The sequence below is a fragment of the Carlito syrichta genome, unplaced genomic scaffold (assembly GCF_000164805.1).
Source record: "Carlito syrichta isolate Samal-C Ts95f unplaced genomic scaffold, Tarsius_syrichta-2.0.1 Scaffold311979, whole genome shotgun sequence".
Lineage (NCBI taxonomy): Eukaryota > Metazoa > Chordata > Mammalia > Primates > Tarsiidae > Carlito > Carlito syrichta.
In genome coordinates, this window is record NW_007256075.1 from 59389 (window position 1) to 72436 (window position 13048).

The following is a 13048-nucleotide window of genomic DNA, read 5'->3' on the forward strand; positions in this document are numbered from 1 at the left end:
CTTCAGAATACTGACGTTTGGAAGCTACTGTGGGAGGGAATAGATGGTTTGAAACTTGTAAGTTAAGTCTCATAAATCTGTAGACTACTCCACTGGTGGTATTAGTATTTAGCATATATTATATTAGGTAATATATGCGTAAATATGTCCATATAAATATGTAATATATAATATACATCCATATATTTATATAAACACATAATAGCTTGACATATATAATATATACATTTATACAGCTTATATATAGCTAAAGAAGTTCCTTCTCAAAGCAATGATTTTTTTTTTAAATAACTCATTTTAGAAACAAATGTAAGATACAAATGTCTAGCCAATTACTTTCAAACCCCATTTTGAGGATTCCAGAAAATATTCTCCCATTCAATTAAAAATAAAGCATTTGGAAACATACTTGTTTTCCAGTTGGTTTGTAGTGTTGCTGACTGCATCTCTTAGTATACCATTTTCCTGCTTCAAGTGAGCTATCTCAGCTTCCATCTGCTCACGAACTTGCTGAAACTAAAAATTATTTTACACATGTAAAATTCAGAAAACAAAGTCTGTCAAAATTACCTTTTAAAAAGAAACTATTACAATAAAAATGTAAAAAGCATCAATACACTGAAGTTTGAATCATTCGTCTCAAATAAATATAAATTTTTTTAAAAATTCTACTTTGTTAGTGATGAATGCAAAGTGAATACAAACTGCCACCACATTCAAGAATACAATTAGAGACTAGCTGCTATCATATTTTAAAATACAAGATAAAAATGCTTAGAGATATTTCAGAACTAAAAAAATGATTTATGAATTCCTTCCTAACCAACAGACTTATACAAAATTAAGTCTATTCTGATCCAATGTGTCAATTTTACATTAGCAATATTTTTAAATTAAATTTTTAATTATTCAAAGTTTTAAAACTGAAAATACATTTCAAATACTTCATTATTGTTACAAATTAAACCATACTCAAATAGTTGCCGATACAAAAATCTACTTGCTTAAAATAGTATGACCTCTAATCTTTCCCCATTTTTACATTGCAAAGTACACATAACATAAAATGTACCATCTTAACCATTTTCAAGTGTACAGCTCAGTGGTATTAATTACATCCATAATGTTATGCAACCATGACTACCATTCATCTCCTTAACTCTGTAAGTAATTAAGTTAAAAATGATGAATTACTGAAATATCTTTCACCTTCAATAAAGATAGATGCTGCTACAAGTATGACTAATTTCCAAATGAGGAGTTTCAAGTCAAGACTAAGTGAAAACAAAAAAAATCCAAATGAACAGTAAGTAGGAATAAGAAGAAAAGATCACTTGAGGCTAGGAAAATCAGTTCTTCGATAATCTGATTAAGGAGAGAGAAAAAATTTCAAATTGCTGGGGGATAAGATGAAGAAGTGGGTCAAATAAAAGCTAAGGTGTAATAGACTAAGAACATGAAAATACCATCACTTCTTGTTTGCTATTAGTAGCATTTCAGTGGAAAATACTAGGATTCTGATAGTAGCAAAGAGTAATTTATAAATTTTTACCAGATTATCAATATCAAAGCAATATTTCATTTTTAAAAAAAATCTGGTACCAATTACAAGATAGAATGAAAAAAAGAAACCTATTAATATGGGTTATAATTATTCCAGTATGTAATAATAAACTAAGGACATATCTAAGAATTGAATGCTAGAGTAACAATAAATAAAGCATCTTAAGATTTCAGAGCAAACTGTAGATTGGGTAAGGAAGAAAGAAGTCAAAGGATTTAAGTTTAAGATAATAATGCCTCCAAGTACTGAAAATAAAAACAACCTGGCCAACAGACAAGAGTTTCATTTTAGACATATGACAAATCTGAGGTAATGACAGACATTCCAAATTGAAGCATCAGCCAGTAGATGAAATAACAATTTCAAAAAGTCACTGGTCCAGAAAGTTCAACCAAGGGAAGTATTATATGTCCATTTGGCAAGCAGACCCAAGCCACGTTCATTAACCTCTTTAGCATTAATAAAGATTGTTTCAATCTCTTTTTAAATATAAAGAAGGAGAAAAAAGGGAAAATTCACTGGTCCAAACCTACCTAGAATCTTGAAGACGAAGAATACATATAAGAGACAGTAAAAACTAAATCTTCTGAAATGTTGACAGAAGACAAACGAGAGAGTATGAACTAACAAAAGACACAGAAGGTAACTTCACTTCACCATCACCTCTCTCCTCCACTCTAACACCAAGCCCTACCTATCTCTTTTGTTAACACTACCTAACTCTTTTGTCACCATTGTCAACACCTGACTTCAGGCCCTTGCTCTGACTGACTTGAATTCCTGCAGAAGCCTTCCAACTATCCCTTGCTCCACTCACCACACTGCTGCAAGAGGAATAATTTAAAATCCCAGCAACTGTTTAAGCTCCTTCCCCGGCTCCCCAGTCTTCATGTATGCAAGTCCTTTTAAGACGGGGCTCCATCTACCTCTCTAGATCTCTGCTTCCCAAATACCACAACTCTTACTGTATTTCTCACAGTGTTAACACTAGACAATCTGTCCTGGAATACCTGGAGTGCATTTATTAAAAAGCTCAACCCTGGGTCCTAAAATAGACCCAATGAGCCATCACCTCCAGAAATGGGACAAAGGAATCACACCAAGTATAGTTATACAAGTAACTCCTATTACTCAGCACCCATTTCTTCACTCCCTTACTTGATAATGCCTAATTGCTTCAAAAGATTCAACACAGTCTGGATACCACTTCTAACAAGTCTTCCCTATCAATCCTTCTCTTCCCCACTGCCTATCTCCATTGCTCCAAAGTACCCAATATTTACCTCTACTGTTAAGGTGTACTTACGTCTATATCCAGTCTCCTTACCTCATCTCCATCTAGAAAAGTTGCTCACTTAAGGACAGGGAGTGAGTTTAACTAGCCACCGCATGTCAATGGCCCAGCCCAGGGTCTTGCACATACTAGGCACTTAAAAGTTTGCTAATGAAATGAATTCACACATTTCATCTTATTTTCTTTTCTTTTCAAAAGAATAAGGTTTTTTCTGCAAATGTAAGCGTGTTTGTTAAAGAAAACTCAAGCCGTAGCAAAATGTGAAAAGGCAAGAAAATTCTGTCCCACTACTCAACATAATTCTTAGTATTTTTGGTGTCATATAATGCCGATGGAACATTCATCTTATCTTCTTTTTCTTTTTTTTGAGTTGGAGTCTCACTCCGTCGCCCAGGCTGGAGTGCAGTGGCATGCTCATGACCAACCCAGCTACCCCAGCATCGACCTGTTGGGCTCCAGCGATCCCACCTCGTCTCAGCCTCTCAGCGAGCCCAGCATCATCTTATTTTCAAAGAATGAAAATATACCTTCATCTGCATCTGTTGAGTCTCTTGATAACTAACATGTATTTTGTTTTGAAATACATTATGTTCCTTTTCTAATGTTCCAATTCGATCTTTCATCCTTGCTATAACCACATTGTTTCTTTCTTTTTCTGTCATCATTTCCTAAAGAGAAAACCAGAAAAGAAATTATTAAAACATGTTATTAAAAAGGTATTACAAGCCTTTAACAATAAGAAAACACTTTTTTTTTTTTTTTTAGTTGGAGTCTCACTCTGTCGCCCAGACTGGAGTACAGTGGCACACTCCTGGCCACCACAGCCTCGACCTGCTGGGCTCACTCCAACAATCCTTCCGCCTCAGCCTTCCAAGGAGCCTGAACTACAGGTGCATGCTCCTACGTCCGGCTAATTTTTTTTTATTTACTGTAGAGACGAGATCTCACCAAGTTGCCCGGGTGGGTCTCGAACCCACGGGCTCAGGCAATCCACTCACCTCGGTCTCCCAAAGTGCTGGGATTACAGGTTGAGCCACAGAGCCTGGCCCCCAGAAAACATTTTTAACATTAACAAAATAATCATGACTGTTGAAACCACAAGTACTTGCTTAAAAAGCAAGGTCAAAACATTAAAAAGGCTGAGTATAGTTGTTCATTCCTGTAATCCTAGCACTTTGGGAGGTAGAGGTGGGAGAATCGCTTGAGGCCAGAAGTTCAAGATCAGCCAGGACCACACAAGTGAGAAAACGTCTCTATACAAAACACTTCTTAAAAATTGCTGGACTCTTACTTGAGTCCAGGAGTGTGAGGCTACAGTAAGCCATGATCATGTCACTGCACTCAAGCCTGGGAATCAAAGTGACATCCTGCCTCAAAAGAAAAAAAGGTGAAAAAAAGACCCATAGGCTTCTGCATCTCTCCTGCTCTTTACACCAATTCTCTTCATAAACACCTTGGAACTGTGTTTACTCTTCTCTCAAATGCACTTTCTGGCTTAAGAGTTTCAGACTATGAACCTAAAGTAAATCCTACTTTCTAACTTAATTATAAGAAAAACATTTTAAAGCAAAACAGTTAATTCTCTACATTCTTGGGTACCAATTCTCTTTCAGAAAACAGATGGCCTAGAAAAAAAAAGACGTAAAGGAAAAAGAAAAACTCTATCTTCCTAGAGGAGATAAGGATAAGGCATGTCTATAGCAGAGTAGAAGTTTGGAATAAGGGAAAGTAAAAATCACAAAGCAAGGTTTTATCATCTTCCCAAGTCACATCTTAAAAGGGTGATTTCATTTTGTTGTACAAGTATTATGAACTCCTAGAACAATGTTCATTAGAAATGTACAGGTAAGCCAAGCAATTTTCAAGTTATCTGCAGATATGATTAGTCCATGTCCCTGCTCTAAAGAAACTTTTTGATAAAATTTTAAATTTACCTAATTTATGATTACTTGTAAGAGTTAGTTCATTCACACTTACATTATACTGATGTACAACAGACTTAGAAAGAAGCATTCACATCTTAAGTATGTAGCTCAATGAATTATCAAGAAAAAGAGTTAACCTATTTTTAAAAATATAGTCGAGAAAAGACAGTCACATAATAAAATTTCTAATTGTAAAGAAGCATGTTTATGAACAACTTTAATTAATCTTAACCTGGTCAAACTTTTCCACTGATTCTTATTTTACCTCAAATTCAAATAAAGTCTATATAGTCAAACAAGGCCACTCATTCTCATGATATCATAGAGTGGCTAGGTAAATGATTCATCAATAAACCTCATGTACTCTACTGCATTTAATCCCTAAAAGGAAAAATAAGCACTTCAGAAGAAACAAAACCACATTTTCCAAAGTTTCAATTCTATTCCCTCAGTCTACATGATGTTTTAAAGGCTATTTTTTAATTAACCTCTCAAACTAAAATTTCAGAGACTAGAAGAACTTGATTTAAAACTATAAATAGAGACCGGGCTCAGTGGCTCAGCCTGTAATCCCAGCACTTTGGGAGGCCAAGGTGAGTGGATTGCCTGAGCCCGCAGGTTTGAGACTAGGTCGGGTAAGCCGGTGTTGGTAGCATGCGCCTGTAGTTCTGGCTACTTGGAAAGCTGAGGCGGAAGGATCACGGAACCCAGCAGGTCAACTCTGGGGTGGCCATGAATGTGCCACTGCACTCTAGCCTGGGTGACAGAGTGAGACTCCAACTCAAAAATAAAAAAAATAAAAATAAATAAATTTTAAAAATTTAAATATATATACACATACACACACACACACTTATCACAAGACTCTCTACAAATAAATTAACTTTGTAAGAGTACATTTATTCCATAAATTCCATAAACTAGATTTAAATAAGATTATACTATGTGCCTTTATAGAGAATCAGTCTAGGTCAGATCCAATTAACACAAATTCTCATGCTTCTGAACAGAATGCTTTTGCTATCTGAAATCAGGATATCTACAGGCATTGCTATTTTAAATTCATACTTCAACTACAGGCTATAATGTCATGAAAGAGTGAGAGAGCCCCACTCCCTCCGCTAAAAACTCTAAAAGCAAATTACTTCTGTTGGGTTTAAACTTATCACACAAATAATTCAATCAGAGATTGTGGACAAGTTCTCAAATCAGACTGCTTCTGATGTGGGAAGTCTGTCCCTTGAACATGAGAATGTCTTCACCTGGGTTAACTGCTTACACCGGTCCTTTGTAGCAGCAGCATCTTCCTTCACCGCAGCAAGTACCTTGTCTTTTTCTTGAAGCTGATGTATGAGTGCAGTCAATTCTCCTTTATTTGACTATGATTGAGAAATCAATACAGAATGAGCAATCATTAACAGGGGCTACCAGAAGTTATGAAAATAAGGTATTTAATATCAAGTGTTCTTGGGACAATAGAGTTTTATACTATATATAAAGTAAAATATACACACATACACACTTATCACAAGACTCTCCATAAATAAATTAACTTTGTAAGAGTACATTTATTCCAAACACTGATCAGTGAAATACCATTCAGAAAAGTTCCTGTAATGCTGTATATCCTGTTACCAACAGGATAAATTATCAATCAAGAAATAGACTTTTACAAAGAAGTATAGGACCTTCCAGTTTTAAATCCAGCGTCAAGTTACCAATTTCCTCCTTGATTAAAAAAAAAAAAAAGAGTATGAAACTAAATGTAAACCATCATCAACGAAACAGTCACCTACAGCCTCAAAGCATAATATCAGAAAGACTGCCAAAAACAGTTAAGATTGAATATAGACGCTCCCCAACCCTATCAGAATCTAACCAAGGCGTCACAGGTTCCATGGATGTGTAGTTCTCTGAGGTTAACAGACACATCCTGAAAGGTAAAAACAACAAATCCCCACGTGACATGAGGAACAAGTGCAAAGATTGAAGGTTGGAACTTTCTTAAAAGGTCTCAAGAAGAATAAAGTAGAAATAAAGTTGTCTTCAGTTGCTTATTACTTTTTTTAAAGAAAAAAACTGAGGAAGACAGGCAGAGGAGAGCCAATACATGCTTAACTGTTACCAATTATTTTAGTTATATCAAGGCCAATATATAAAACATTCCAGTAATAAAAGTAGATTTGAATCTAATGATTGAAAAGGCATGCAATATCCAAGGGAAATGTAATAGAGTAGTCAATGTCAAGCCATATTATAATACAATTACTGCTAAACTTCAAAGAAACTGAATCCCTTGATATGTGTACAGTAGGGTAGACAGTGGAAAAATCCAGTAAGTGATAAACACTTGGTTGATTACCCAAAGAATTTTTTTGTTTTTTTGAGTCAGCGTCTCACTTTGTCACCCAGGCTAGAATGCGGTGGCATGCTCACAGCCACCGCAGTCTCAATCTGCTGGCCTCAGGTGATTCTTCTGCCTCAGCCTTTCAAGTAGTTGGAACCACAGGTGTGCACCACCATGCCAGGCTAATTTTTTGATTTATTGCAGAGATGAGGTCTCTCACCATGTTGCGCAGGCTTGGTCTGGATACCCCTGGGCTCAGGCAATCCTCTCACCTCCGCCTCCCAAAGTGCTGGGATCACAGGCCTGAACCACTGCACCCAGTCCCAAAAATGTTTAATTATGAGAAGGCAATTTGACAAAAATACATGAAAAGAGTGCAAAATTCAGGCTGGCCACAAAGCTCAAAGTGGTAGAGCATAGATTTAAATCCAGAAAATCTGACTCTAGAGCTCAGGATCTTAATTCATACCCTCAAGTACTTTGTAACTTAAATACAAGGGCACGTGCGCACATACAACATAACATCTCCTCTGCAACCCCTCTAGCTTTCAACTCTATTTTCCCCTCCCCACCTAAGCTTATTCATAGTGGACCCTCACTGCCACTTTTCCATTCACTTCTCACTTATTTACAGTCCACTACTGCAGGGAAACTGCTTTTACTGAGGATATCAAAAGTTATCTTCCTTGACCTCTCTAAAGTGTGTCGCCACTAACATTTCCCCCAACTTCCCTCCGGCCCCAAACTCTCTGAGTTCCCCAAGCTTCTATAATTTCACTATACCCTGGTGTTACTCGTACTTCTCTTCAGCATTCTTTGTGATTTTCTTTACCCTTTAAATGTCAGTGTTCTCAGGATCACTCTGGAACTTTCTTATCACTTCCCACATCATCCCTGGTCTAATATACATCCACCATATGTACTGATGATAGTAAATTACTTTCCTAAGTCACTCCCACTGCAACCTTTCTTCAACTCCAGAGGAATATATATTCAATCGTAAAAAGATTATATCCACTTAAATGGCCTAAGTGATGCCTAAAACATTCTAAAATGACTCAACCCTCTACTCTCTTCCTCTATAAAGTGTTTACAAATATCACTGACCCCACAATCTATCCAGTTACTCAAGAGAACACAAGCAGTCATCAGACTTGTCTTCAACCACTCTATCAAATTGGCCGACAAGTCCCCTAACTCCTCTTTCTCTGACCTATGCCAGTGCCCCTTTATTTATCTTCTCTCTTGTTCTGAAGTGGCCTTTAGTAGGCACAAGGATTCATTTACAACTGGGACTTTGAAAAATATTAAAAAGGTCTGACTGAGACTCAGTTTCTACGGCAGGAAAGGGGAGAAATTAAACTTACCTAATCTTATTCAGACACAGGATACCTATATAGGGAGAATCCCTTCAGCAAAGAACAGAACCACCCCCATGAGAAGCCAAGAACAAGATATTAATCCAAAACTAAATAGCTCCAAGGAAAAAGAAAAAACAAAAAACAGTGCACAGTTTCTAAACACCTGCTATATTTCAAATGCTATCTTTAACAATCCCCAACTTCTTCCTAGGCCTACCTAAAACAGATAAAGGGTAATCTGATTTGCAACCTATACTATAGAGTTCAAAGCTGTCTCAGATAATAAAATGATTCCTCTTGCCCCCATAAGCCACCAATAACATCTTCAGTCAGAAGACAGCACTTAATGCAGTTACACTTAATCTTAAAAAGCAATAATTTTAAACAGTGAAGTAGTAACACATACCTTCAGCTGGAGGTTTTTTCCTACAAAGAGCTTATCCCAATCCCCACAAATAACCAAGAACTCTTTTCAGATATGTACTTACCTGATTACAATAAAGTACCAAAGAACAAATTCTGTAACTAAAAATATCAAAAAAGTTCCTTGCAACAGAACATCTTTGTATTCAAAATCAAACACAGTTATCACATTTACTCCAACTACCCTTGAACACCTTGCTTGCACTGGGCCATTACTGGCACCACAGGGAGACTGTCCAACAAGCATACCGCATTGTAAAATGCCACAGGTTTGCAAAATGTACTGTCAATAGACACTTGAAAGTACGGACAGACTTAGAATGCTATCATAAATGCTATGACAAAAAAAAAAGTCTAGCTAGTTATGGGAGAGAATAGCAGGGTAGACAATTTAGATTGTGAATTCAGGTTAGTCTTATATAAGAAAATTATACTGAAGCGGAGACTAGAAGGAGGAATTAGGCATGGAAAGAAATTGGAAGTAAGGAAATGAGACAGGACAGACAGAGGGAAAAAGTGTAGTGTGCAAGAAGAAACAGAGAAAGTCCTGCACGAGTGAGATGCAGTGAGGGAGTAAGGAAAATATCACTAGATGAGGCTGTGTAGAAACAGGCAAGACATAGGCCTGTTAAGAAATTTGGATTTATGTCTTAGGCACAAAGGGAAAGACAAAGAAGGGTTTTTAAATCAGTAACTTAACCTGATTTACCTCCTAAAGGTCACCTTGCAGTTACATAGAAAAGAGAGATTATAGGACTAAAAGGAAAAGCAGAAACATCAATTTGGAGACTACTACAGGTAATCAGGTGAGAGGTAATGGCTTAGAATAGAGTGGTCTTTAAAGAAAAACCTAAACCACTCAAGGTTTGAAACCAGGTGAGCGGTTTGGGGGCAGGGTTGTGTGTGTGTATGTACTATGCTTTTAGAATAAGAACAGTTAAGTCAATTATCTAATATTGAATAATAGATGCCATGTCATTTTATCTTACATAAGTAACACCTGAAAACTTGTCACCCTTCCCAGTATGGCACAGTATTCATGATATTATAGTGAGTATGGCCTGTAAGAATATAGATATTAACTTCATGTGGTTTGTTATTGTTTTGTTTTTTTGGGGGGGGGGGAGTTATTTTACAAACTGTTTTTTTCTTAATCTGCCATAGCAGTGATTATGCCATCCAAATCATTTATTTTAGATAGGTACTATTATATACACACAAATATCAACAACAAAGGTCCCAAGGTTCTTTAAATGATGCAATCTTCAGTTACAGTAACAGTCCATTCACTATCCAGAAATCACCTGACCTTGATGTCAGTATTTCTTTTTTCTTTTGAGTAGGAGTCTCACTCTATTGCTCAGGCTGGAATGCAGAGGAATGCTCACGGCCACCACAGCCTTGACCTGCTGGGCTTAGGCGATCCTTCTGCCTTAGCCTTATAAGTAGCAGGAACCACAGGAATGCGTCACCACACCTAATTTTTTTATTTATTGTAGAGATGAGGTCTTGCCAAGTTGCCCGGGCTGGTCTCAAGCCCCTGGGCTCAGGCTATCCTCTTACCTCCACCTCCCAAAGTGCTGGGATTACAGGCATGAACCACTATGCCTGGTGACTTCAATATTTCTAGTCAGAGCAAAGTATGGTAAACGTTGTCCAAGAGCCAAATGACCTTTAAAGCCATATAAGACATCTTACTAAGCTGAAGCAATTGGCTTTTGTCAAAGCATCAGACGACAACAGATACTTGATGAAACTAAGTGCACTTAGCACTTATTAATATGGATATATGAAATAATTTCTGAAGGCATTTCAGAACTTTTAGATGGGACTATATGTCCTTGGGATATGAAAGAGGGAGTAGATAATAACTAATTGGTCTGGCTGAAGTCTCGTTTGGTGACTGCTCACAAATATGCCCACAATCATCAACAAATACACTTACCTTCTTTAAAGCATCTTGTATCACACCAGACTTCTCCTTTAACAGATCTACAATACAAAGAGCCTCATCTTCGGAAAACATCATGGTCTTCAAGGACAGAAGAAAATCTTTAAATTTCACTTCAGCATTTTCTTCATCAGAAAAAAAAAAAAGTTGGTATTTAAAAGGCTCAAGTAATAACTTCAGCAAAAGTAAGCATTAAGAATTTGTGTTCCAGAAAGTCATTAACCAAAAGAAAACAGACATACACTTCAGGTCAAATAAAAATAAATGCTTCAGTTAAGAAGGGAAAACATGTTTACCATCTACAATATGGAATAATTTCATTAATAAAAAGTTAGCTCAAACTGCAGAACACTAAAATGTCAATATATCCTCACTTATTTAAAAAATCATTTGTCTAGTATTTGCTAATATCTGCACTTAAATATCTTCACAATATTTTCTTTTAACTTTAATAATCCTTGCACAATGACAACCAACCGTGGGGGACGGGGGGAACTTTAATAATCATGAGAGAGATAAATAAGCCAAACGCCACAGATGAGAAAATAAGCTCTAAGATAATTATAAAAAGGAAACCAATTCTATAAAGATCAAATGTATACAAGCAATCCTGACATTTGAAAAATCCATGCGTCAAGCTCCTCATTCACCCACCCCAATTCTCCCAGGGCTCTCATTTTAGGAACCAACTTGCTCTTTCTTGATGGAAGTGCCACCCATCAGACCCAAAGAAGCCTAGGGCTTTTAAAATACTCCAGCTACGTTAAAGTTTTAAAAGGCAGTTAGTTGTGTACATATATGCCGGGAGGGAGTGCGTGGGAACTCTGTACTTTCCACTCAATTTTGCTATGAACCTCAAATTGCTCTAAAAATATTCTATTTTTAAAAAGGCAGTAGTGAATTAGCAAGGAAACTTCACAGGAGGTAGTAGTAGTTGGGAAAAGATCACCAGATAGCAAGATAGCTACAGGACCTTTAGCAAGTCAAATTCAAGTGTCCAGATCTACAAAACTGAGGTTGGACTAGGAGACACCAGTTAGACTTTTGCTACAAGGATTCTATTAATCTTTTGCAATGCTTTGTTTCTACGAGAAAATGAAATTCATCAGAATTCAAAAATGTGCTTTTACAACACAACAGATTGTAACATTCTGCATATTACCTTTGTCAGTTTCAGTTTTTAGTTTTTTAGTCCCAGATTTCTGGATCCCTTCCACTTGGTCAGGTTTAATCAAATCAGTAACCTCTCTCTTATCCACCACAGGATTTGAGTCAGCATTATCCATCAAAGGAATATAAGTGGTTGCATGAATGAGGGGTTCATCTACCAAGACTGCAATTTAAGTTAAAAAAAAACATAATTGCTCTGAATTTTCAAAAACACAGTAATTAAACAACATGCAAGCACACTTAAATGATAAATGTAGTTATTTTCAAATCTCCAGTGCTAGCTGAAATTGGTTTTAAATTCCTATTTCACCATTTGACAAGTCAAAACACTCTTCTAATTGAGCAGTACCAGTTTGGTAGTCTTATTTTACAGTAAATCACTTAAGACATCTAAAAATGTATAGCACACCTCCTCGAACGGCAGCTAAAAACTTCTTATACATCCTTAGTTCTCATTTAATTTTTGTTCTAACGTAAGAATCCATTCCATTTTAGTGTTCAAGGAGAATTATTAATTTGTATTTATATTGGTACCTTACTGAATTCTTATTGCAGCCTTGCATTTACTAAACATAAAAATCACAGGCAGTGTTCCTTGCAGACAGCTTCTTATTTCCAATAGCCGTGCCTCTAATGTCAATGGCACATCTACTATACTTGCTAAAACTTCAGAATAACATTAAATGTGGAGGAAGGAAGCCTCCTTATTTTGTTCCTAACTTTAATGGGAAGAACTCAAAGAGTTTGAACATTAAGCCTGGTGTCTGTTGGTATAAGAGATATCGACTTCCATATCCAGACTGAAAGTCATTAACCAAAAGAAAACCTTTTAGAAAGAACTTCTATGCATATACAGTTCTCTTCTTTAAAATTGGTAACAGACATTTAATTTTACCAAATATATTCAGATATTTCTCTCAAACCTGATTGATGTCATAACTTTTTTTTTTTTTTGGAATTGGAGTCTCACTCTGTCGCCCAGACTGGAGTGCAGTGGCCACTCCCGACCACTA

The 13048-nt window shown here is 36.4% G+C and overlaps 1 protein-coding gene across 3 annotated transcripts in view; it reads right to left on the reverse strand.

Moving 5' to 3' along the window:
• KTN1 (kinectin 1) overlaps positions 1-13048 on the reverse strand; it is a 91767-nt gene that overhangs the window by 50645 nt on the left and 28074 nt on the right. For all 3 annotated transcript variants that reach the window (XM_021718237.1, XM_021718236.1, XM_021718238.1), the window contains exons 4-8: positions 12028-12198; positions 10860-10990; positions 6046-6162; positions 3386-3526; positions 410-516 (exon numbers count right to left, since the gene is read on the reverse strand). In XM_021718237.1, coding sequence (XP_021573912.1) covers positions 410-516; positions 3386-3526; positions 6046-6162; positions 10860-10990; positions 12028-12198 — 667 coding nt within the window. The remainder of the gene's footprint in view (positions 1-409; positions 517-3385; positions 3527-6045; positions 6163-10859; positions 10991-12027; positions 12199-13048) is intronic.